Raw genomic sequence first — 26,468 nt, 5'->3', positions numbered from 1 at the left:
ACTGGAATCAGCTTCAGTTGGGTCTTGGATCTAGTAACCCGGGAAGCAATGTCATGACATCACCTCCGTTTTACAGAAGACTTAAAAGATGCCAAATTAAAAAAAATTACAGTATTCAAAACAGCCAAACTTGGCGTTTTGAATGCTTTTAAGTGCAGAGGAGGGGTTTGCAGTCTTAAAGACCCCACATCTCTCCATAAAGAGGACCTGTCAGCACCTATTAGGCCGCGTACACACGCGGGGACTGTTCGCCCAACTTTGTCCGCTGAACAGTGTTTCGGCGGACAGTCCGCTCGTGTGTGGGCTTTCAGCGGACAGTTTCAGCGGACAGTCCGCTGAACAAGGTTTTTCGGAAATTCCGAAAAACTGTCCGCTGAAACCTTGTTTGAGCGAACAGTCCCCTCGTGTGTAGGCTTGTTCGTCAAACAAAGTTCCGCGCATGCTCAGAAAGGATTTACATGCCGAAAGTTATAATGCAGTGTATAGGACGTCGTATTTTTCATCCCGTCGTACGTGCCGTTCACGTCATCGCGCACGGTTTCAGCAAACTGTTCGTCCGTCGTGTGTGGCCATGTCCGTCCATGCTAATTTTGAGCGGACTGTTTGCCGAAACTGTTTGACGGACAAAGTTGGGCGAACAGTCCCCGCGTGGGTACGCGGCCTTACTGTCACAAGGGATGTTTACATTCCTTCTGACAGCAATAAAAGTGATCAGAAATTATTTATTTTTTAAGGGCCCCATCCCTCCAAAAGCAAATGCACATGTAAGTCGACCCCATAAGTGTAAATGGTGTTCAAACCACACGTGAGTTATCGCCATGATCGTTACAGCGAGGGCAATAATTCTAGCACAAGACCTCCTCTGTACCTCTAAACTGGTAACCTGTAGAAATTTTAAAGCGTCAATCTATGTAAGTAAGTAAGTTTGTCACCATTCCACGAGTGTGCGCAATTTTAAAGGATGACATGTTAGGAATCTATTTACTCGATGTAACCTATTTTTTCACATTATACAACAAAATATATATTTTTTTTTTTTCAATTCATGAAAGTGTATTCGTTTCAAAAAAATTGCATTTGAAAGACTGTAGCACAAGTACAGTATGACATAAAATATTGCAACGATCACCATTTTATTCTCTAGGGTCTCTGTTAAAAAAAGTTATTTTATATATATATATATATATATATATATATATATGTATGTGTGTGTGTGTGTGTGTGTGTGTATGTATCTCCAAGATGACCACTGCCTTACTAAAGAAGCCTAAAGAACCTAAACCCTATTGAGCATCTGTGGGGCATCCTCAAACAAAAGGTGGAGGAGCGCAAAGTCTCTAACATCCACCAGCTCTGTGATGTCATCATGAAGGAGTGGAAGAGGACTCCAGTGCCAACCTGTGAAGCTCTGGTGATCTCCATGCCCAGGAGAGTTAAGGCAGTGCTGGAAAATAATGGTGGCCACACAAAATATGTTGGGTGTACTCACTTTTGTTGCAAGCGGTTTAGACATTAATGGCTGTGTGTTGAGTTATTTTGAGGGGACAGCACATTTACATTGTTATACAAGCTGTACACTCACTACTTTACATTGTAGCAAAGTGTAATTTCTTCAGTGTTGTCACATGAAAAGATAGAATAAAATATTTACAAAAATGTGAGAGGTGTACTCACTTTTGTGGGATAGTAGGGTTGATTACTAAAGGCAAATCCACAAGTGCACTTGGAAGTGCAGTCGCTGTAGATCTGAGGGGGAAGATTGAAATTTGGGGAAGCTCTGCTGATTTCCATCATCCAATCATGTGCAAGCAAAAATTAAGTTTTTTTATTTCCCTTGCATGTCCCCCTCGGATCTACAGCGACTGCACTTCCAAGTGCACCTGTAGTGCAAAGTAGATTTCCCTTTAGTAAATAAACCCCACTGTGTGTGTGTATGTATGTATATATAGAATATGTGTATGTGTGTATATTTTATATATATATATATATATATATATATATATATATATATATATATATATAAAAAATGTATTTATTTTTTTATTTAATATATTTATATATATATATATTTTTAGCATTGAATGTCAGAAAAAAGGCTTAGGCATGAAGGGGTTAGGATCACAGTATTTTGTACCTGAATCTTCGGACAGCAGACTGGGGTCATCACTGTCACTGCCATCTTTTTCTTCTATGCTGACAGACTTCTGGCTGCTTGGGGCTCTTACGGTTACTCCATCTAGTTCTTGCAGGAGGGGCAAGGCGTCTAGTACTTGCTGTCTGAGAAAGAAATGAATATCTTACAAACTTATAACAATTTTGTACATTGGCAGACCTTGTGGTGGGTATAGGGCTTGGCACAATAGAGATGGTGACCATCTGCTTTTGTCACACCTGTAAATGGTCTCAGACAGATGACAAATGCGTTACTATGTGCAGAGCCTGTATATGCTTCACTTTACTGAAGCATAGAAACTAGCATTTACAGAAGAGTTAAAAATGCAACGGCTGTGGCTTTAGAACAGCTCTGGCAGGCTGTAATTATAAGATTTGAGTAGGTAGCCAGGGTGGTAAAACCACAGCTTAGTCTCCAGTTTTTACCACCCCCAGTCCAGCTACCTGTGTAAAAGAGCCCCAAAACTAGTAGAGTAAAGTTTTTGTATCAAGCAACCAATCAGAATTAACCCTATTTTTCCAAAAAATTAAACCTACCTGGTTGCCATTACCAATTCTACTTTTGGGCTTGTTTTCTTCTCTCTATTTTTTATGGATCATCCCCACCATTGCAGCATTACCCAGGAGTAGAATGTGGGAACTATACTCCTCTTGATAACACCAACTGGAGCTCAATCTTTCTTGGGCAAATCCATGTAAATGTACATTTTTTTTGCCAGTGTTTTCACTTCAGTCTCACACCTGATGACTGGATGGGGTGTAAAAAAATTCACATAGCTGTTCTTGCATCAAAACTGCATGCAAGTTTGTTCCCAAACAATCAAATGTTCCCAGGTTATTTATGCAGCAGTTCAAATGTGTTAATGCATAAAATATTGCACTATGGCCACTAGATGGTGCTGACTATCTTAGAAAATAAGTATGCTCCTCTGCTCCATCTAGTGGTCATAATGCAGAATTTTCTGCGGTCACACATTCAAATTGCAGAGAATATAGCCTGAGTACATGTTATCTCCCCCCCATATTTGCATAGACCGTGAAGATTTTGATGGTTCTACATACAAAATGGCTCTATCCACAGTTTGATAGTGTCTAAAGCCTCACCTGTAGCCTTTCGTCTTTGTACATGGATTTCCAGACACATCTAAGATGAGCAGATTCTGGGGTAATTCTCCTGTTCAGATAAAAGAAGTTGACATTTGAGATCCAGAAGCACATAATCATTGGAATCCAGTTTCAATTTTAGGTTTGAAGTGCAAGGAGATGCTGAGTGTTTATAAAGCTCACCAGGATTTAGTTTCTGAATCAAATTATTAGATAGATCCAAGAACTGAAGGTTCTGCAAGGAGCGGAGATTTTGAATTTTCTCAATTCGATTTCCAGAAAGATTAAGGAACCTGCAATACAAATGTGAACATGCAAATCCAACTAAATTAAAAAAAGCCAGTAACTTTTTGTTTGGTCAAACAGAACCCAGATGACATCAGTTGTGACGAAACGCATAGGGAAGAGCTGACACTTGTGACATCAAAACACACCAGAGAATGAGGAAACAATCCACTCAGTATCCCCAGAGTACATTGTCTTTACATTTTTGGTTGCCTAATTTTTATGTAAGTAGTTACACTGATTCCAAAAATGTTATTATTAACGGTTTTACTCTATGTGGAGTTGATACACATTGTGGATGGAAGTGGCGATACCCCTGAATTATTGCCGGAGTTTGATATTCTCAAGCATTATGTGACTTGTCTATAATAGAGGGTCATATTTGTTACAATAAGCCTCCGTGTGTGGCATTAGGTGGAGGAGCACATATCTGGTGGTTTTTAAAACTTTAAAGGAAACATAAACAGATAAAAATGTAAAACAACTAAAAGATGCTCAGCTCAAGTGCAAATACAGCCTTAAGTTGGGTCTACATTAGTACAATTTTGAAAGAAAATTTGTACAAAAATTCTCAATGTGTCGAATTTCGTCAAAAGTAGGTCAAGATTTTGTTTGCTTTTAACATTCGATTTTTGGAAGCAATGGATTTTACAAAACAAAAATCACATACACCATTAGAAATTCTTATTTTTGGGAAGTGTTTTATATCCTGCTCAATCAGAATTTCATTGGCTCTTTACCACGTTGGCTGTATCCAGTCACAGTCGATAGCCAATGTAAACAGCAGTAACTTGCAGTTACCAGATTCTCCTCCTCACACACTGTTCCTGAGTGAGGAGGAGAACCAAGGAACAGTGAGTTACTGATTAACCCCTTCTGTACTCTACACCACTGCCCTGATTACCCTGGATTAAAGTGTACCTATCACAGCAGCCCATCAGTGTACCTGTCACAGCAGCCCATCAGTGTACCTGTAAGAACACCTCATTGGTGTACCTGTCAGAGCACCCCTCAGTGTACTTGTCAGAGCGCCCCTTGGTGTACCTATCACAGTACCCATCGGTATACCTTTTAGAGGACGCCTTGGTGTACCTGTCCCAACACCCATCAGTGTACCTGTCACAGCACCCATCGGTGTCACAGCACCCATTGGTGTCACAGCACCCATCAGTGTACCTGTCACAGCACCCATCGGTGTCACAGCACCCATTGGTGTCACAGCACCCATCAGTGTACCTGTCACAGCACCCATCAGTGTCACAGCACCCCTCAGTGTACCCGTCACAGCACCCATCAGTGTACCTGTCACAGCACCCCTTGGTGTACCTGTCACAGCACCACTCATGTACCTGTCACAGCACCCATCAGTGTCACAGCACCCCTCAGTGTACCTGTAACAGCACCCCTTGTGTGCCTGTCACAGCACCCCTTGTGTGCCTGTCACAGCACCCCTTGGTGTACCTGTCACAGTGCCCCTCAGTGTACCTGTCACAGCGCCCCTCAGTGTACCTGTAACAGCACCCCTTGTGTGCCTGTCACAGCACCCCCTTGTGTACCTGTCACAGCACCCCTTGGTGTACATGTCACAGCACCCATCAGTGTCACAGCACCCCTCAGTGTACCTGTAACAGCACCCCTTGTGTACCTGTCACAGCACCCATCAGTGTACCTATCACAGCACCCCTCATGTACCTGTCATAGCATCCATCATTGGGTACCCATTTGGGTACAGCATTGCATGACCGTGCAATTGTCATTCAAAGTGCGACAGCGCTGAATGCTGAAAATTGGCCTGGGCATGAAAGGCCAGTGCCCCGGTATTGGTAAACCACAAACCAATTTGTGATGATACATTTCCAGCCTAATACTAGATGACCAACACTTGGGCTCAGAATGTGACTTAGCAGATAGAGATGACATGCTGGGGATAAATGATCAGCTTAGGTTTCCACCCTTTTTATTGCTTGGTTTGGTGAAGTATAGAGAGAAATGAAATCCTAGTCAGCTGTAAAGATGTACCGCATAGATACTATCAAAGTAGGAAACATCTCATCTGTGGTGAACAATAGAGAGCAATGTCAGCCAGATATCAGGTTATGCTAAGCAACCGGTAGACTGCTCCAAACAGATAAACATGCCTATCATGCTGCTATCAGCTAGTAAGCGGATATAGAGGTTACTGATCACACTCACTGCAGATTCTGGAGGACGTCTACATTTTCAATGGTCTTTATTTGATTCTAAAAAGAGAAAAAGGTAAAAGTCACACGAGTGATCTGTAAATGAAGGGCGAGTTAGTGAGTGACATTCAGCTAAGGAAATAATAAACATTGATTTCTGATTAGTCAATAAACAATGTCCTGTGAGCAAAAAGATTAATAATTAAAGAGAATGGAAGGCCCTTTTATTTTTTTTTTATTTTTTTTTATATGAAGTTGATGGATAGAGCTGGACATGGCTAAAGCCCAACTTTGAAAATCATGCCTTGCAGAGGGGCTGCACTGGCACTGCAAGGGTTAACGTCTTATTTAGTCTACCGGAGAGGAGAAGCTTAACTTACCAGTTTTCTCTGCTCTCCCAGCAGATGGCGCTCCCCCACACTCCAGCGGTGGACTGTCTATGACTATGAACCCAGCATTGGTCTTGATGACTTCGGGACCTTAGACCACTGAAATGTGGGGGAGGGGACACTGCAGCAACTGGTCTAGAAATGCAGAGGAGCAAAGGGTAAGTAAATCTACTTTAACAAGTCCCCTAGCTCTGCTTGTTTGCTCCTCTGCTGCCACATTTGGCACCTTTCAAGGGGGAGGTGCGAGCTGATACCTGTCAAAACCAGGAACTCGCTCCCACTTCTAGGTAAGATCGCCGCAATCATTGTGTGGCGATCTATGCAATCCGCCCCCCCCCCACTGCCTTCTGGGAGACACACAGGTCCCGGAAGACAGCATGACCATTCAAAAAGCACAGCTTGACTCGCGCATGCGCAGCAGGAAACAGGCTGTGAAGCCGCGAGGCTTCACTTCCTGTCTCTCTTCGTGAAGATGCCGGCACCTACACCCGGAGGCGATGGACCGGTCAGCTTGGGGTGCCAACATCACAGGCTCCCTGGACAGGTAACTGCTGACTTTTAACTTTTTTCCCCAGGCTGGAACTCCACATTAATGAAAAATGAACCTTTGGGTTCCTTGAAGCCTATAAGTTCCTTGACTTATTGTCCTAGAAACATGATTGGAAGTTAGAGGAGATTTCTCTATAGTAAGAGGAATTCCTTCTTAACTGCTTGCCTCCGCCCATCGTACATATACTGCGGCAGGGCGGGCACTCTGCGCTGGATCACGTACCTAGTAAGTGATCCGTGCGCCAAGGTAGGGGGTTGCGCGCTACTTCCCAAGCTGTGCTGTTATTCACTGCAGCAGAAGCCAATCAGCTAGTGCTGGTCACTGATTGGTCGCCGGCATCTGCAAATAATTACCGAAGAGAGCCCTGTGTAGGTAAGCAAACACAGCGCTCTCTTCTGACAGCAGCAATGTGCTGTTTTGTCTCCCTGCAAAGCAAAAAAAACCCATAAAAACCGCACACACATTAAAGTGGTTTGGTACCTAAAAATGAAAGTTCATGTTATTAAAATCAACAGTTAGCATACTTACCTAAACGAACCCTGAAAAAAAAAAATATTATTTACTTACCTTTTATTTCTGATGTTTCAGCTGACTTCCGGGGTCTCCTCCCGTGGGAGTAGGGGTGGCTATCGTCCTCGCAATGGTCCCTGGGAAATTTCCCAAGAATCCATGGGGGACATTGAAATTGCGAAATCTCGCGAGATTTCGTTCGGACGCCGGTCACGTGACGAGGGCGTGTACGAATTTGCCATTTTTAAAGTGGGCAGGCAGCTGTATCTGCCATTACACACGAGGTAGCAAGCAAACAAGTGATTGCTTCTGTGGGTTAGTTTTCATTCATTCTTTGTTCTCTGTGCTGTGTGGTTTTCGTTGCCTTGACAACGGGGCGGGAACTTCCTGGAGTTTTTCTTTCCTTGTCACTGCTCTCACTGAGCATGTGCAAGATGGAGCGGAGCATGCTGGGAGCCAGACGTCATCATATACCAGGAAGTAAATGCCTGTGGGCTTCAGACGCCCACAGTTAAAATGGAAAATGCCAGAGTAGGTTTTTATAAGTCATCCTGAAGAAAAGATTCGTCGCGCCGGGGGTCAAATAAACGCCGGACGTGGATGCCAATCGAAGCTAGCACTCACCCACCAGTGAGACAGGTAAGAAAAAAATAAAAAAAGAGCGGAATCCCACTTTAACACTGGCTAGGCACACATTTAACCTCTTGATCGCCCTAGATGTTAACCCTTTCCCAGACCAGTGTAATTAATACTGTGACAGTGCATATTATTAGCGCTGACCACTGTATTCGTGTCACTGGTGATCACAGTCCCACTATAAGTCGCTGATCGCTGCCATTACTAGCAGAAAAAATAAACTATATATATATATATATATATATATATATATATATATATATATATATATATATATATATATATATAAATTCCCATACACCATCATTTGTAGATTATATCTGTAACAAACCAATCAATATACACTTATTGGGATTTTTGTTACCAAAGATATGTAGCAGAATACATTTTGGCCCAAAAATATTAAGAAGTTAGATTTTTTTAAGTTTAAGTAAATAAAAAAAAATTTGTTTTTTTCAAAATTGTTGGTCTTTTTTTGTTTATATTGCACAAAAAAAATGCAGAGGTGATCAAATACCACCAAAAGAAAGCTCTATTTGTGGGAAACAACGTTTTTTTTGGGGTACAGCGTTGCATGACCGCACAATTGTCAGTGCCGCATCACAAAAAATGGCCTGGTCAGGAAGGAGGGTAAATCTTCCAGAGCTGAAGTGGTTAAAGAGTTGTCAGCAGAACAGGTTTCGTTGCAAAATTTCTGCCCACCTCCTATTCCTGTGACACAAAAAACACTTTGGGGTGTATTTATAAAACATTTCAGAACTAATCTTCCTGTGAAAAAGCATGTACATTTATTCTGTGTGAATGCTTATGAAATCGAATGTTACTAAGCTATTTTCTCTCTAGGTCAGATGTTCTTCATTCATAAGAATAGCGTGAATCAGAAAAACACCACTTTATGGGCATTAGATGGAGCTGATGATCATAGCAGACAAGTATTTAACTCCTATAATCATCACGCCATCTAGTGGTCATAATCAGGTATTTTCCTGATTCACACTAATCTTATGTACAAGGAACATCCAAACAGGGATGGCCATACACTTAAAGTAATAGCCTTACACTCACTTAAATTCAAAAATGTCAATTTAATTTCATCTATAGCCAACTTTATTTATTGCAGTTAAAAGCGAGGACAAGCCTAAATGCTAAACAAGTCCCAAAATTGAGACCAGAGAGACGCACTAAAGGGTCTCTGTATAAAACATTCACGTAGGCTGGGCAAATGGTCCTTGTATTTTCTGTATTAGACTCATTTCTATTAACGTCAGCTCCACTTAGTGTAGCTCCATAAGATTTTCTTATCGAGGAGATTCAGAAAGTTATATGGCATTTTGGCCCCTAGATGGAGATGACAATCCTAGGAATTAATCTATTATAGAAGATATAGAGGAAATTCATCCAGCCTTTGCGAATGTGTGTGACATTCGTCCAAAGAATGTTTTATAACGAGACCCCAAAATTTCTTCCAGAAAATAAACAATGGAAGTTGAAAAAAAAAAAAAACGGTATGAGCAGGCTCTCTTCTTTTGTTTAAAAATGTCCAGCTTTAAAGGACAGGGCCAACTGTACCCAGATATGAGCAGGCTATAGTTTGTGTGTTTAGCATGTACAGTGAGGGGGAAAAAAGTATTTGATCCCCTGCTGATTTTGTACATTTGCCCACTGATAAAGAAATGATCAGTCTATAATTTTAATGGTAGGTTTATTTTACAGTGAGAAATAGAATAACAACAAACAAATCCGGAAAAACGCATTTCAAAAAAGTTACACATTTATTTGCCTTTTAATGAGTGAAATAAATATTTGATCCCCTTTCAATCAGCAAGATTTCTGGCTCCCAGGTGTCTTCTATACAGGTAATGAGCTGAGATTAGGAGTACTCTCTTAAAGGGAGTGCTCCTCATCTCAGCTTGTTACCTGCATAAAAGACACCTGTCTACAGAAGCAATCAGATTCCAATCTCTCCACCATGGCCAAGATCAAAGAGCTGTCCAAGGATGTCAGGGACAAGATTGTAGACCTACGCAAGGCTGGAATGGGCTACAAGTCCCTCGCCAAGCAGCTTGGTGAGAGGGTGACAACAGTTGGTGTGATTATTTGCAAATGGAAGAAGCACAAAATAACTGTCAATCTCCCTCGGTCTGGGTCCATGCAAGATCTCACCTTGTGGAGTTTCAATGATCATGAGAACGGTGAGGAATCAGCCCAGAACTACACGGGAGAATCTTGTCAATGATCTCAAGGCGGCTGGGACCATAGTCACCAAGAAAACAATTAGTAACACACTACACTGTGAAGTTTGCCCGTAGGGATGCGCTTCGTGTTCGAGTCGAACATACATTCGACTCGAACATTGGCTGTTCGTCCGTTCGGCGAAGTCCGAACATTTTGGTCCGTTCGCGTCAAATTCGTGTGCCGCTCACGGCCCACAATGCACTGCGATGGCGCAGTGCATTGCTGGCTCATGATTGGCCAACCATGCACTGTGACGCCGCATGCTTGGCCAATCGCAGCGCCAGCAGCGAGGAGAGCCATGATTGGCCACAGGCAGGATGCCTGTGGCCAATCATAGCTCAGGCTGTGTAGTGCACGCCCCACACTATATAAGGCCGCCAGCGCGGCGGCCTTGTGTAGTGTGTTGGCGTCTGAAGCAGTGGGTGTTCTGTGTACCTTCAACACAGTACACACCGATCGTTTTCGGCCGATTTTCGATCTTGCTGTTGTGTAGTGGTTATTGTCTGCGTGCCCTGACCGCAGTATACACCGCTATATTCAACTCACCTATATAACTAGTGATCTATCTTTTATAATAGAGCTTGCAGTCAGTGGTGTTAGGAGATAGTGTGTGCTGTCTGCGTGCTCTGTACCCAGTACATATTGCTATATCCACCTACATAGCTGTTCTCTATTTGAGCCCACTTGCCATCTGCAGGAGTTATTGGAAGTTGTGTGTGCTTCCAGCACAGCACAGTATACATCTGTATATACCCCTTTATCTCTGCTGTTCTATAATAAAGGCATCTGCAGGAGTTAGTGGGTGTTCTGTGTACCTTCAACACAGTACACACCGATCGTTTTCGGACGATTTTTGATCTTGCTGTTGTGTAGTGGTTGTTGTCTGCGTGCCCTGACCGCAGTATACACCGCTATATTCACCTCACCTATATAGCTAGTGATCTATCTTTTATAATAGAGCTTGCAGTCAGTAGTGTTAGGAGATAGTGCGTGCTGTCTGCGTGCTCTGTACCCAGTACATACCGCTATATCCACCTACATAGCTGTTCTCTATTTGAGACCACTTGCCATCTGCAGGAGTTATTGGAAGTTGTGTGTGCCTCCAGCACAGCACAGTATACATCTGTATATACCCCTTTATCTCTGGTGTTCTATAATAAAGGCATCTGCAGGAGTTAGTGGGTGTTGTGTGCCTCCAGCACAATATACACTACCCAACTGCTTTTTTACCCAACTCCCTTCAGGCCATTACCATGTCTGGAAGGCCAGCAAGGAGAGGCAGACAGGCACGAGCCGATAAAAGAGGGCAAGCAGGCTCTGTGTCTAGAGACAACAGTGCTGGTCGTGGACGCGGTGCATTGTCATCAGCACGTGGCCATGGGACACGCTTGTCCTTCTTTTCGGCAGCTGGACATGTTGAACCGCAACATGCCAACGACTTGGTAGAGTGGATGACCAAGCCCTCTTCATCCTCCTCATCCTCTCTCACCCAGTCTCAGGGTACTAGCAAAGCAGCTGCCAACGCATCGTCTTCCCTCCTCTCAATGTCATCATCAGTGACTCCTTCCCTAGACCCACCACGTCCTCCTGAGGAGTCTCCTGAACTCTTTGAGCACAGTGTTGGGTACATGCTCCAGGAGGATGCCCAGTGTTTTGTGGGCTCTGATGATGACACTCAGCTAGAGGAAGGCAGTAGCGTGAGCGCAGAGAGAGGGGATGCTCAAGAAGGACAGCAATCTGGCAGTCATGTTCCACAAGCTGCAGCATACTGCCAGGTTTGCTACAGCGATGAAGAGGGAGGGGATGATGAGGGCACTGACTCCACGTGGGTGCCTGGAAGGAGAGAGGAGGAGGAGGAGGCACATGTCCAACGAAGGCAGGATGCCCTCCGGGGGCCAGCTTAGGGGCAGCACACCGACTGAATCACACCGCAGAGCTCCGCCTGTGCAGATCGCTGCCTCTGCGCGTTATTCTAAAAGTTCTTTGGTGTGGGCCTTTTTTGAGACGAGTGCATCAGATCGCACCGCTGCTATTTGCAACATATGTCTCAAGCATATCTCACGTGGCCAAAACATCAGCCGCTTGGGCACCACATGCTTGACCAGACATATGTTGACCTGCCATGCAGCTCGTTGGCAAGCGTACCTCAAAGACCCACACCAAAGAACAAAGCGGACCTCTCCTTGCTCCTCATCAGCTGGCATCTCCAACCCCACTAGACCTTCAGTCCTCTCTGAAACCTGCTCTGAGAGGAATGAAGGTGTAGAATTAGGTGTGTCACAGCCAAGTGCTTCCGGGAACTCTGCTAGCGGTACACCCACGTCCGATTATAGCAGGCAAATGTCCCTGCCCCAGCTGCTGGACCGGCAAAAGAAGTTCACTCCCAGCCATCCACATGCCCAGCGGTTGAATGCTAGCTTGGCTAAATTGCTAGCACTTCAACTGCTGCCTTTTCAGTTGGTAGACTCAGCCCCCTTCCGTGAGTTTGTACAATGTGCGGTTCCTCAGTGGCAGGTCCCCAAACGCCACTTTTTCTCACGGAAGGCGATTCCGGCTCTCTACCGGCATGTGGAAGGCAATGTCCTTGCCTCGCTGGACAGGGCGGTCAGCGGTAAGGTGCATATTACCGCTGACTCATGGTCCAGCAGGCATGGACAGGGAAGTTACCTGTCTTTCACGGCCCATTGGGTCACTCTTCTGGCAGCTGGGAAGGATGCAGGACAAGGTGCAGTAGTGTTGGAGGTTGTTCCGCCACCACGCCTCCAAAATGCTACTATTGGTTGTGACACACCTCTCTCCTCCACCCCCTCCTCTTCTTCTTCCTCTATGGCCTCTTCCAGTGCTCTGTCCTCAGAACCAGCGGTGCTCCGTAGGCGTTCCAGGGGCTACGCAAGTACGCAGGCAAAACGATGCCATGCCGTGCTTGCGCTGGTTTGTTTGGGGGACAGGAGCCACACTGGGGCGGATGTTTTGTCAGCTCTGCAGGGGCAGGCCGAGAGGTGGTTGACGCCACGCCAGCTTAAGCCAGGAATGGTGGTTTGCGACAATGGCACCAACCTCCTCTCCGCCCTCCGACAGGGACAACTGACCCATGTGCCCTGTGTAGCTCACGTCCTTAACCTGGTGGTGCAGCAGTTCTTGGGCAGGTACCCCGGCTTACAGGATGTCCTGAAGCAGGCCAGGAAAGTCTGTGTGCATTTCCGCCGATCATTTAATGCCTGTGCTCGGCTGGCTGAGCTCCAAAAGGAGTTGAACCTGCCCAAGAACCGCCTTATATGTGACATGCCCACCAGATGGAACTCAACATTGGCCATGCTGCAGCGGCTGCACACGCAGCAGAGGGCCATCAATGAGTACCTGTGCGACTACGGCACCAGGACAGGGTCAGGGGAGCTCGGTTTTTTCTCACCACGCCAGTGGGGCATGATCAGGGATGCATGCACTGTCCTGTCACCGTTTGAGGAGGCCACAAGGATGGTGAGCAGTGACAGTGCATGCATCAGTGACACTGTACCTCTTGTCCACCTCTTGGAGCATATGCTGCATGGAATAATGGACAGGGCACTTGAGGCAGAACAGAGGCAGGAAGAGGAGGACTTCCTTGCCTCTCAAGGCCCCCTTTATCCAGACAGTGTTCCTGCTGTGCCACCCATCACACAGGAAGAGGATGAGGAGGAGGAGGAGGATGATTGTGTCAGCATGGAGGTGGAGGCTGGCACTCAGCATCAGCATCAGCAGCAGCAGCAGCAGTCTTGTAGGGATGATTTACAGTCCCAAGAAACACGTGGACTTGTACGTGGCTGGGAGGAGGTAGCTGCGGATCATGTTGTCCTTTTTGACCCAGAGGACTCCGGACCGAATGCCTCAGCTAACCTACGCTGCATGGCCTCCCTGATCCTGCAAAGCCTGCGGAAGGATCCTCGTATTCTTCGGATCAAGGAGAGGGACCATTACTGGCTGGCAACTCTCCTTGATCCACGGTACAAGGGTAAGGTTGCCGACCTTATCTTGCCATCGCAGAGGGAGCAGAGGTTGAGACATCTCCGGGAGGCCTTGCAGAAAGGTCTGTGCAACGCGTTCCCAGAGACTGGGAGGTTACAAACTCCTGGTCCTGGACAACGTGTTGCTGAGGCATCGGTCAGAAGGAGCGGTGGAGAAGGTGGCCGTCTGACTGATGCTTTCCGACAATTTTTTAGTCCGCAGCTCCAAGGTATGATCGGTTCCAGCACCCATCGCCAGCGTCTGATTTACATGGTGCAGGAATACCTAGGTCAGACTTGGACACCTTTCCCACCGAAAATCCTCTGGCTTACTGGGTCTTGAGGATGGATCACTGGCCAGAGCTTGCACAGTATGCAATTGAGCTACTGGCCTGTCCTGCATCCAGCGTTCTTTCGGAACGCACCTTCAGTGCTGCTGGTGGCTTTGTTACCGATCACAGGGTGCGCCTGTCCACCGAATCAGTTGATCGACTGACCTTCATCAAGATGAATCAGTCTTGGATCACCCACAGCTACCAAGCACCTGAAGCTGATGTAACAGAATAATTTTTTTTGAAATATCACATCCCTTCAAGACTGCCTATGCTGATGCTGAGTGACTGTCCTGTTATGTTGATTGTCTATCCTCTTCCTCCTCCGCTGATATGTTGGAAGAACATTTCTGGTTCTGGTTGATGCCATCAGCCCAATTTTTCTGCCCCTGTTTAACAGGGGCATTTAAGTACAATTTTTGATGCAATGCTTTGCAGCAGGGCTAATTCCTGCAATCAAACAAGAGTATGTGGGAGAGGTTGCAGTGTGGTGGCACCAGTACCAGTGCCTAAGGCCAAATTTTTCTGCCCCTGTTTAACAGGGGCGTTTAAGTAAAATTTTTGATGCAATGCTTTGCAGCAGGGCTAATTCCTGCAATAAAACTAGAGTATATGGCAGAGGTTGCAGTGTGGTGGCACCAGCACCAGTGCCTAAGGCCCAATTTTTCTGCCCCTGTTTAACAGGGGCGTTTAAGTACAATTTTTGATGCAATGCTTTGCAGCAGGGCTAATTCCTGCAATAAAACTAGAGTATATGGCAGAGGTTGCAGTGTGGTGGCACCAGCACCAGTGCCTAAGGCCCAATTTTTCTGCCCCTGTTTAACAGGGGCGTTTAAGTACAATTTTTGATGCAATGCTTTGCAGCAGGGCTAATTCCTGCAATAAAACTAGAGTATATGGAAGAGGTTGCAGTGTGGTGGCACCAGCAGCAGTGCCTAAGGCCCAATTTTTCTGCCCCTGTTTAACAGGGGCGTTTAAGTACAATTTTTGATGCAATGCTTTGCAGCAGGGCTAATTCCTGCAATAAAACTAGAGTATATGGAAGAGGTTGCAGTGTGGTTTTTCTGCCCCTGTTTAACAGGGACATGTAATTACAATTCTTGATATAATATTTCACAGGAAGGCCCCTTCCTGTGCCTACCCAGAGTAATGGTGAGGACTTATAGTGTTGTGGCACCAGCACCACAACCACCAAAGGTCAATTTTTCTACCACTGTTCAACAATGGTATGTAATTACAATTCTTGATATAATCGTTCAAAGCAGGGCGCTCCAGCGCCCACCAAGAGTCACTTTGAGGGCTTACAATGTTGTGGCAAAACCAACACCTTGTTCCGCCATTTCTGCAGAGCATATAGGGCAGGCCCCTACTTTCAAACATCCAGCTTACAAACATCTCCTACTTGCAAACGGCAGGAGACAACAGCAAGTGAGATGAAAAAAGATGGACGACAAAACAAATTATACAGGGGTGAAAACCCTTCCCTATGTTTTCCAAAAAGCTTACAAATAGTTTTTTTGACTGGAGCTACACTTTAAAAATGTACCAGTTGAAAATTACAAACAGATTCAACTTAACACAACAAACCTACACAGTCCCTGTCTTGTTTGCACCGCCTGTATACTGCTGTTCTGAGTATATAGGGCCTGGGGGCCACACGCATTTCCTTTTTTTAATATGGGTACAGGGTTCCCCTTAATATGCGTACAAGACCCAAATAGGCTGGTAATGGGCAGGGAGGGCTACCCATGCCATTTTTCTCAATGATTTTCAACCATATTGCAGGAACCAGATATAACATTAAAACCGCAATGGACTGTTCTAAATACGGGAAACACGTGGCACTTCACAGGCCTACTACAGACACCTCCCAGGCACCATATTTAAAGGAATATTTCACTTTTTTTTTTCACTTTAATCGTCATTAAAATCAGTACTCCCGCCAAAACGGCCATTTTTAAAAACATTTTAGGCATTGACCCATGTCCCCTGGGGCAGGAGCCAGGTCCCCAAACCCTTTTTAGGACAGTATCTTGCATATTAGCCATTAAAATTAGTACTTTTCATTTCGAACGTTCGAGTCCCATAGACTTCAATGGGGTTCTAAAGTTCGTTCGAATTTGGGGTTCGTTCGAAAGTTCTGGTGCGAACCGAACCGGGGGGTGTTCGGCTCATCCCTATTCGCCCGTAAGTTCCCCCTGCTCAGGAAAGCACATGTACAGGTCCGTCTGAAGTTTACTAATGAATATCTGAATGGTTCAGAGGAGAACTGGGTAAAAGTGTTGTGGTCAAACAATACCAAAATCAAGCTCTTTGGCATCAACTCAACTCACTGTGTTTGGAAGAGGAGGAAGAATGCTGCTTATGACCCCCAAGAACACCATCCCCACCATCAAACATGGAGGTGGAAACATTTTGCTTTGGGGGTGTTTTTCTGCTAAGGGGACAGGACAACTTCCCTGCATTAAAGTGACAATGGACGGGGCCATGTACTGTCAAATCTTGGGTGAGAACCTCCTTCCCTCAGCCAGGGCATTGAAAATGGGCCATAGATGGGTATTCCAGCATGACAATGACCCAAAACACACGGCCAAGGCAACAAAGGAGTGGCTCAAGAAGAAGCACATTAAGGTCCTGGAGTGGCCTACCCAGTCTCCAGACCTTAATCCCATAGAAAATATGTGGAGGGAGCTGAAGGTTTGAGTTACCAAATGTCAGCCTCGAAACCTTAACCACTTGAGACCCGCGCTATAGCCGAATGACGGCTACAGCGCGGATCTCCTTTGCCGGGACTACGTCTATTGACGTCGTCCCATGCACGAGCGGCCTGCGCGCCCCCTGTGATCGGCGAGTCTATGAGACTCGCCTGATCACCGATCCGAGCAAGGGGTCGATCCTGACCCCGTATCACGTGATCAGCTATCAGCCAATGACAGCTGATCATGTGATATAACGGAGCCGGTAATCGGCTATTATTCCTCCTCACGCTGTAAAGAGCCGATCACCGGCGGCCGTGATCGGGACATCAGTCCCGATCACGGCCAGCCCTGCCAGTGCCCACCTGCCCCCTCATCACTAAACATAATTAAAAAATAAGTGCCACCCAGCAGTGCCCATAGTGCCACCCAGCAGTGCCCACAGTGCCACCCAGCAGTGCCTACAGTGCCACCCAGCAGTGCCACCCAGCAGTGCCCACAATCTGCCTCAACAAAGGTGCTGCACCCCAGTGCCACATATCCGTGCCCATCAGTGTCATCTACCAGTGCCCAGCAGTGCCGCCCAGCAGTGCCACCTATCAGAGCCACCTATCAGTGCCCATCAGTCCCATCTATCAGTGCCCCTTAGTGCCACCCATCCATGCCACCCATCTGTGCCACCCATCCGTGCCATCTTATCTGTGCCCATCTTTGCCCATCAGTGCCGCCTTATCTGTGCCCATCAGTGCTGCCTTATCTGTGCCTATTAGTGCCGCCTTAACTATGCCTATCAGTGCCCACGAGTGCAGCCTATCAGTGCCCACCAATGCAGCCTTTCAGTGCCGCCTCATCAGCGCACTTCAATGAAGGAGAAAAATTACCTGTTTGCAAAAATTTTTAACAAACTATTAAACATGATTTTTTTTTGCATCTTTTTTTGTTTGTTTAGCAAAAAATAAAACTCCCGGCTGTAATTAAATACCACCAAAAGAAAGCTCTATTTGTGGGAAAAAAAATTATAAAAATTTAATTTGGGTACAGTGTTGTATGCCCGCGCAATTGTCATTTAGGCCGGGTTCACACCGCTGCGATGCAGGAACGCCGCGAATCCGCGGCGTTTTCCCGCATCGCATGACTCCCGCCGGCAGTTCACACTGCCCTATACGGACGGCTGGGAGGGTCAATGATATGTTAATGACACCCCCAGATCCGTCCGCATATCGCAGTGCGATCTGCCGACTCGCACAGGAATCGGATCGCATGGTGTGAACCCCCATGCGATCCGATTCTGTTGCGGACCAAAAAAAGGGTCCCGTGCGAGTTTGCTGCGGGAGCGATGCGAATTCAGCCATACTATCTGTATGGCTGTACTCGCATCGCTACGGAGATCGGATGTGATTTGCGGTGCGAATCACATCCGGATCTCCCCCCGCAGCAGTGTGAACCCAGCCTCAAAGTGCATCAGCGCTGAAAGCTTAAAATTGGTCTGGGACTGAGGGGGGTTTAAGTGCCCAGTAAGCAAGTGGTTAATGACTTGGAGAGGATCTGCAAAGAGGAGTGGCCAACTACAAGAAACATCTGACCTCGATTGCCAACAAGGGTTTCACTCATTAAAATGCAAATCAATTTATAACTTTTTTGAAATGCGTTTTTATGGATATTTTTGGTTGTTATTTTGTCTCTCACTGTTAATATAAACCTACCATTAAAATGATAGACTGATCATTTCTTTGTCAGTGGGCAAATGTAAAAAATCATCAGGGGATCAAATACTTTTTCCCTCACTGTATAGTGAATTTGTACTGTGGATGTCATGTACTGGGTTACCTCTTGCAAGTACAGGCTGTGCGCCTTGTTTACAGCCTCCAGATTGCTCAGTTTTGTGATCCCTTCTCTGTCCAGTCGCACCGTTTGTAGACTTTGTAATGCTGAAGACCTGTTAAGACAAACATAGTCTTTATCTTTTTTTTTTTTTTTTTTTTTTTTTTACACAACCTTATTAAATATGTTCTATGGGCTGATATATTAACATGGGGACAGCTGTGTTTTTACATTGACAGGCTTTGCGATGCAAGACATTCTGTGAATGGAGGAGGTGCAGATGAATGATAGGCTGTCCCCTACCCATTCACAGAATGAGATGCATTCTGGGGAAAGAAAATATTTTATTTTTTATTTTTTTGAATAGCCAAAAGGGACAGGAGGAGGAGGCAAGCAGCACCAGCCTTTCACAGTTGCAGCTGCTGCTATTAACCTCTGCAGTGCCTCAGTCCCGGATCAGGGGATACACATCATTGGAGAGGAATTGTGTGTTTCCTCAAAAAATGCACTTATAAGACCGCTGCGCAAAAACAGTGTGACAGAAAGTATTGCAACGACCGCCATTTTATTCTCTAGGGTGTTATTAAAAAAAAATAATGTTTGGGGGTTCTAAGTAATTTTCTAGCAAAAAAAAAACAGTTTTTAACTTGTAAACAACAAATCTCAGAAAGAGGCTTGGTCCTTAAATGGTTAATAACATTCAATTACAATATGACTTGTATCTCAGTTGCATACGCTATATTATTATTTTTTTCCCAAGAGATACCCTTTAAAGCACTCTCGCACAGGTGCCATTCACAGAATGCCTTGCATGTTTCTCCTTTACAAGGTGCTTGTGATTGGAGAAGGTGGAGATCAAAGCATGACCACCCTGCCCTTCTGCCTCATCCAATCAGAAAAGGCTTTGCAGAGAAAAATGCAAGGTGTACTGTGCATTGAACCCAGGTTGAGTGAACAACCTCCTGTGTTCACTATGCAGCAGGGCAGCTGCATGCCTCAAGTCCCCAAAGACAGCGAGGATCACTGTAGTAGCCGTGTGAAGCACAATCATTTTCCGCTTCCAAAAGGATCAGCCAGGTATAGAATATATCAACATTCACCCATCCAAGCTGGACCAATGTAACTATGCAAAAATATGCATACCTGGAATTCATCTTTCACAGGTGGTTTATATTAGCATTAGCCCTCTGAAAAGCGATCCACAGTAAAACGCTTTACAGAGGGGTTTTGACAGTGAGAAGCCGCAATGTCACCTCTTCGCAGCCTGTTTTAACCCCTAAAAGATGGCTCAGCTGCAACTGTGAATGGGTCATGTTGAGTGGGCAGTACCGCCAGGCAAATGTGACAGGAGGTTTAATTGTTGGTGCGCCCATGAAGCAACGCATCATGGCCACAGAACGTGTACTCTCCAGTCTAGCTGCCTTTGCAGCTCACAAAAAAAAAAAAGTGAAAAGCTGAACTAACACCATATATCTTCCCCAACCCCCACTCCCTGCTGTACCTGCCTCTGACCATCCTGAGCTGTCAGCTCCTATACAGCCGGGCCAGCAGTCCGGGGATTTGAAATCTCCGCTATTCTCTGAGCAGCGCCTCCGGGACCGACCAGATTGATTCTGATTGGTCATCTCCATCACAGTGAATCAATGTGGTCTGATGGAGAAAAAGGAGAAGAGTGGGGATTTCAAACCCCTGGACCGTTGGCTGTGTGAGGGCTAACAGCTCAAGATGGCCACTAAGGAGTGCGGAAGGTGGAAGTTCACATTTACATTTTTTCTACAAAGGTGAACTAACATTTTAAAGTGTTGAAAGTGTAACATTTAAAGTGAAACTAAAGGCAAGACTGTTTTTCTTTAGGGAGGCAGAGGGATTGGAGCCCCTGCAAGTTTTTATTGCTGTCTGTGTACTCCTTCGAGAGATTTGCTCTCTCTATTTGCCCTATTCACCATTATCATTGAAAATGAAAGTAAAGGCTGGAGGAATTTGACCGAGTATGGGAGAGATGGCGGCTGCGGGAAGACTAGGGGCGAAATGGTTAAGGTATGACGACCTGGATCTCTGGCACTTTCTTCTCTCTCTTTTCTTTCTCCTTTCTCTGTTTTTCTTTCTCACCTCTCCTGTTTTTATAGCGGTTCTCATCTGCTATGCACTTTATGTCTGGTATGGGCCACATGGCAGCTCGCACTGGGTCGTGGGGGTTATGGGGTGGACGACTGACTTTTGGCGTCCTCCGCCCCCTGACACTCTGTCGCCCCGAACTACTGGATTCTATTGCACATGCATGTGCTCTGTTGCTGCCTGTCACATATCTATATTTACTCTTGCATAGCCCTATAATTGTTTGCCTTTCATTGCACTTCTGTACTGTTTATATACCTATGTTACCACTGATAGTGAATAAAACGTTATTTGATAAAAAAAGAAAATGAAAGTAAAAGAAAATCCCAAATTGTGGGTTGTCACCAGAACAAGAACAGAAGGGAAATCTTCCAATGAGGATGCTAGTTCAAGTAACATTCAGTGATTCCCTTATCTTGGAAGGATTTCTTCTCATTTCCTGTTTTGGCTATAAGACAGGAAGTGAAAGGAAATCTCTCCAATGGGACATAGATGCTGACAGAAGTTATTATTCTTCCTTAGGCCCCATTCACACCTGAGCGTTTTGTAGCTTGAAGCCTGAAGCTACAAAACGCTGGAAGGGAAAAAAATCAATCATTCTCAATGGAGATGGTTCACATCTCCACTCCAAGTCGCCTGATGCCGAACACCTGAAGCTCAAACAAGTTCTGGTCCCTTTTTTGTCACTCGAATCGGGCAGATTTGGGCGTTTTCCTTCTTTTTACATTGGTGACCTTTTGCCCTGCACAAAATTGCAGCAAATCGCCGTAAAAAAGCCACAAAAATCGCTGTAAAATCGCGCGATTTTCTGCCTGAAAACACTATGCTCAGGTGTGAATGGGGCCTAAAAGTGTTACTAAACCCAGGACCCTGCATTTGCTATATCTGGTCTCCCACAGTACACATGGAAATTAGAGCTGCACTATTAAAGAGGAAGTTTACTTCCTCTTTCATTCCCTGCAAAGGCAAAGTATAATGGACTACTATGCATCGCATAGTAGCCCATTATGTGTCACTTACCTGACACAGGAGCCAGCGAAGTCGCTGCTGTGCCCTGTAGTCCGCCGCATCCATCTTGCTGGTGGCGTCTCCCAGCTCCGCCGCTGTCATTTGGCGAAGCCGCAATGACGTCACTCCCGCGCATGCGCACGGGAATCGACAAATGCAGCAGCTCCATTCTTGGAAATGCCGTGCTCAGTGCGCCTGCGCGCCGCTGTCTACGGCGCATGCGCCGTAAACAGCGGTGCCCGTTTTTGGGCAAATATCTCCGAAACCATATAGGTTTAGGAGATATTGCTTGGACCTACAGGTAAGCCTTTAATCTAGGCTTACCTGTAGGTCAAAGTGGTTTGTAAGGGTTTACAACCACTTTAATCGTTAAGAATCGAAATCGCAATTGTTTTCCCTTCCCGATCTTTACAACAGCATGTCACGATTCTTTCTAACAAGTGCAGAGAGTTCTCACAGCTGGAAAAAAAAAATCCAGGCAGCCTGCCAAGTTTTATTACAACACAGGAATAAGTAGAAACAAAGTATCTTTTCATTCTTTTTTTCTTTTTGGACATTTGTTGCTTACAACTACAACTCACTTTTCTGCTAGAAAATTACTTGAAGCACCCAAACATGAGATATATATATATATATATATATATATATACACACACTGTATATATTATTATTATTTTTTTTTAGCAGAGATCCTAGCCACCTAAGCCCTGGACCATTTTGCTGGCCAAAGACCAGAGCACTTTTTGTGATTCGGCACTGCGTCGCTTTAACTGACAATTGCGCAGTCATGTGACGTGGCTCCCAAACAAAATTGACATCTTTTTTTCCTCTCAAATTGAGCTTTCTTTTGGTGGTATTTGATCACCCCTGCGGTTTTTATTTTTTGTGCTATAAACAAAAATAGAGCGACAATTTTGAAAAAAAAAACGCATTCTTTTTTACTTTTTGTTCTAATAAATATCCCCCAAAAATATATAAAAAAAAACATTTTTTTCCCTCAGTTTAGGCCGATACGTATTCTTATACATATTTTTTGGAAAAAAAAAATTAAATAAATCACAATAAGCTTATTGATTGGTTTGAGCAAAAGTTCTAGCGTTTACAACATAGGGGATAGTTTATGGCATTTTTATTAATAATTTTTTTTTACTAGTAATGGCGGCGATCAGCGATTTTTATTGTGACCGCGACATTATGGCGCACACATCGGACATTTTTGGGACCATTGTTTTTACTTTTTGCTATATTAAATACACCCCCCCCCCCCCAAATATATAAAAAAACATTTTTTTTCCTCAGTTTAGGCCGATACGTATTCTTCTACATATTTTGGGGAAAAAAGATCATAATAAGCGTATATTGATTGGTTTGCGCAGCGGTTTTTCAAATGCAATTTTTTTTTTTAAATTACACTTTAATTAATTTTTTTTTAAAAAGCTAAACAGTAACCTAGCCCAATTTTTTTTTTGGATGATGTGAAAGAAGGTGTTTCCCCCACGAGAATTGTGATCTTTATTCTAAGCAAAAAAAATAGTGATTCTCATTTTAGCCCAAATCGTGCAGCTCTAATGGGGATTCAATTATTTTAGTACATATAAATAAATTCTCATCGGCAGTATATAGCAGTCTTATAACTTCTATCAGTGTGTGGTTAAAGCTTGTAGGAGTTTCCTTCCTCCCCTGGCTGTCCTATGAGGCTGCAGGACAATCTGTGTGGACATTGCTGATTGGCCCTGTGCTGATCACATAGCCTCCCAAGAAAAAAAATCTTTAGCAATACACACTGAGCATTCGCAGAGTGCCCCCAAGGCTCTGTTCTACCAGGAGATACATTTTGGGTCAGTGGGACAAGGGGAGGGTCAGAGAAGACAGGATCAAACAGCATTTTTACACAATGCAGAGGATTAACCCCTTAGGTTCCACAGTGAGTATAATACAAGCATGCTTTACTGCATATACAGACTTATTTTTAATGTGGGTTTGGTAACACTTTAAGCATAGTTTCGCTTTCATCTGATTGCATTTTGCACCTCCATGTGACACACAGACTGGGAAGGCAGATCCCACTTACACATGGTCCTCCTGTGTAGCTCCATGGATGATGGGAGTGCTGACATTTCTCCTGAGGATGGCGGCCAGGATGGGCGGTGTGTCCTCCTTCCCCCTCCTCCCTGTAGAAGAGGAGTAGACGATAAGTCGGTGCACACTTACCTCTGCCCGATGACTGTGTTATCTACTCACCTGCAGACATGTTGGATCGCTCTTGCTGGAGGTTCTGTATCAGAGGAGACTACTTTGACTTGTCGGCGCGTCCTCGGTTGCTAGGATACGGCCGGCTCCCGTCATCCTGTGCGCCGAGCTCTGCTCTGTCAGTGACTTCCGGCAACATGGCGGCGGCCTTGGTGAGAGCGGCGGCCCGGGAGTTAGGTGAGGAGGGGGGACACGTGAATGGTGACATTGGGGTGTTGGTATGAGGTGGGGGGCCGTGTTCTCTTCCTCCAGGCTGTGTGTATTGTCAGTGGCTTGTACATGCAGAGTGTGACCTCTGGGGGGCACCTGTCATCGTATGTTCTCCTCAGACCCCAGTCACACTGTGACCTCACACCATGGCACTGTACACACAGAGCAGCCCTTTCATTTCAACCGGATTCTCTAGAAATGAGCACTTTATTTTTGTATATCATGAAAAACACACATATACTTGTCACATTTGGGGGGGCATTAACATTAAATGAAACCGCAAGCGTAAGGCTTTTCTTATATTCTTTGTGAATTCGGGCTGAGCTCACACCTCACCTAGACAGGGGCATGCTTGTTTGTGGGATTTTGGCTCATGGTGTTTAGGGATGCCCATTCATCTCACTGGGCTGCCCCACATGGAACACTCACACAAAACCAATATGTGACCCTTTTTGTTTTTTTCTCCAGAAGATTTACCCCTCTTCATGACCAGGCCTTATTTTTGTGATACGGCACTGTGTTACTTTAACTTCTTCTGGGCCGCCCCAAGCATATATACTGCGGCAGGGCGGCCCTCCTTGGAGAAATTGTATATCTGTGTGTGTGTTTTTCTAGTTCCAGGTCTGGGCCTGCCCGCTCCCTTTGTGATTGGACACAGCGGGAGCAGCAGACCCAATGTTTGCCGGTGTCCTATCAGATAATGTCCCCCATCGGATAGTGTCTGCTGTGTTCTGCGCATGCGCAGTACACAGGACAACCACATTCCGAAAATAGCCGAAGATGAACGGCGCCCGTGCCGTGAGTCCAGGTTCTAGCCCCACCATCCAAGTGGACATAGAGTTAGAATAAAAAGAGCCGAGCGCAGCGAGGCCGAGCCCGAAACGTGGCGAGCCCGCGAGGGGCCCTCTAATATGTACAGCCCTATGTCCACTTAGATGAAGGGGCTTGCACCTCTACTCACAGCAAAGGCGCTGTTCATCTTCGGAGATTCTCCGAATCTCCTTCTGCTCCATACTGCGCTTGCACAGTACGGGGCAGACACTTTTAGATGGCTGGATGCTATATGTCAGAACACCGGCACCCCGCAATCACTCCCGGGAGAGACAGAACGGCCATCTGTCTATGTAAACAAGGCAGATTGCCATTCTGTGAGAGGGGAACATGGAGATCTTGTGTTTCTGCTAAGTAGGAACATGGATCTCTGTCCTCCCTCAGTTAAAGCACCTCACCCCACACCCATAGCTCCCAACTGTCCCTGAGTTGGAGCAATGTCCCTCATTCTGGTCTGATCTATATAGTTATATATAAAATTCACTTTTTATCTATCAAAAAGTGTTTCCGAGTGATAAACCTTTCATCCAATTTCTAAATTGCTGCATTTGTCAATTCCAAAAGCCAATATAAAGGAATAGTCGTGGTAAAAAAAAACACTTGTGGGTTTAACCAAACTTTTTTTTTTTTTTTTTTGTACAATTCTCCTTTAAGGGGGTGTGTCCTATGCCTGCATACTTTTGCTGATAGGTGCCCCTCGTTCCCATCTCAAAAGGTTGGGAGGTCTGCACACCCCACACCCTCACAGTGAGAAAGCACTCCCAGGGAGCACATGTAATCCTTTGAGTGCCCCTTATGTTAACCCCTTCCCTGCCAGTGTCTTTAGTACAGGGAAAGTGCTTTTTTTTTTTTTTGGCACTGATGACTGTATTGGTGTCACTGGTCCCCAAAAAGTGTCACTTAGTGTCAGATTTTTCTGCCGCAATGTTGCAGTACTACAAAAAAAATTACTGATCACCGCCATTACTAGTCCAAAAAATTTTAAAGGAGATGTCTAGCCTGAGTTAATTTTGCTGGGCTTCTTCTATAGGTCACAGGAGTGCAATTCATTTTGCACTCCTGTGACCCATTTTCATAAGAGAGCAGTCTTAAAGCGATTGTAAACCCTCTTATTTTTTTTATTTTTTTTATTTTTTTTTTTAAATAACAAACATGTCATACTTG

The 26,468-nt window shown here is 45.1% G+C and overlaps 2 protein-coding genes across 2 annotated transcripts in view; one reads left to right on the top strand and one right to left on the bottom strand.

The window, feature by feature from the left end:
• Positions 1-24,355, bottom strand: part of LRRC46 (leucine rich repeat containing 46) — a 28,568-nt gene extending 4,213 nt beyond the window's left edge. The window contains exons 1-7 of the mRNA XM_077459731.1: positions 24,255-24,355; positions 24,085-24,184; positions 18,897-19,005; positions 5,755-5,801; positions 3,460-3,569; positions 3,277-3,346; positions 2,135-2,277 (exon numbers count right to left, since the gene is read on the bottom strand). Coding sequence (XP_077315857.1) covers positions 2,135-2,277; positions 3,277-3,346; positions 3,460-3,569; positions 5,755-5,801; positions 18,897-19,005; positions 24,085-24,184; positions 24,255-24,264 — 589 coding nt within the window. The 5' untranslated portion in view covers positions 24,265-24,355. The remainder of the gene's footprint in view (positions 1-2,134; positions 2,278-3,276; positions 3,347-3,459; positions 3,570-5,754; positions 5,802-18,896; positions 19,006-24,084; positions 24,185-24,254) is intronic.
• The window catches only part of MRPL10 (mitochondrial ribosomal protein L10), a 47,051-nt gene continuing 44,934 nt past the window's right edge, over positions 24,352-26,468 (top strand). The window contains exon 1 of the mRNA XM_077459732.1: positions 24,352-24,440. Coding sequence (XP_077315858.1) covers positions 24,401-24,440 — 40 coding nt within the window. The 5' untranslated portion in view covers positions 24,352-24,400. The remainder of the gene's footprint in view (positions 24,441-26,468) is intronic.

Source organism: Lithobates pipiens, unplaced genomic scaffold (assembly GCF_037356315.1).
Source record: "Lithobates pipiens isolate NorthernLeopardFrog02 unplaced genomic scaffold, aLitPip1_a1.2 Scaffold_28, whole genome shotgun sequence".
Classification (NCBI taxonomy): domain Eukaryota; kingdom Metazoa; phylum Chordata; class Amphibia; order Anura; family Ranidae; genus Lithobates; species Lithobates pipiens.
This window is presented reverse-complemented; position numbering and strand designations above follow the sequence as displayed.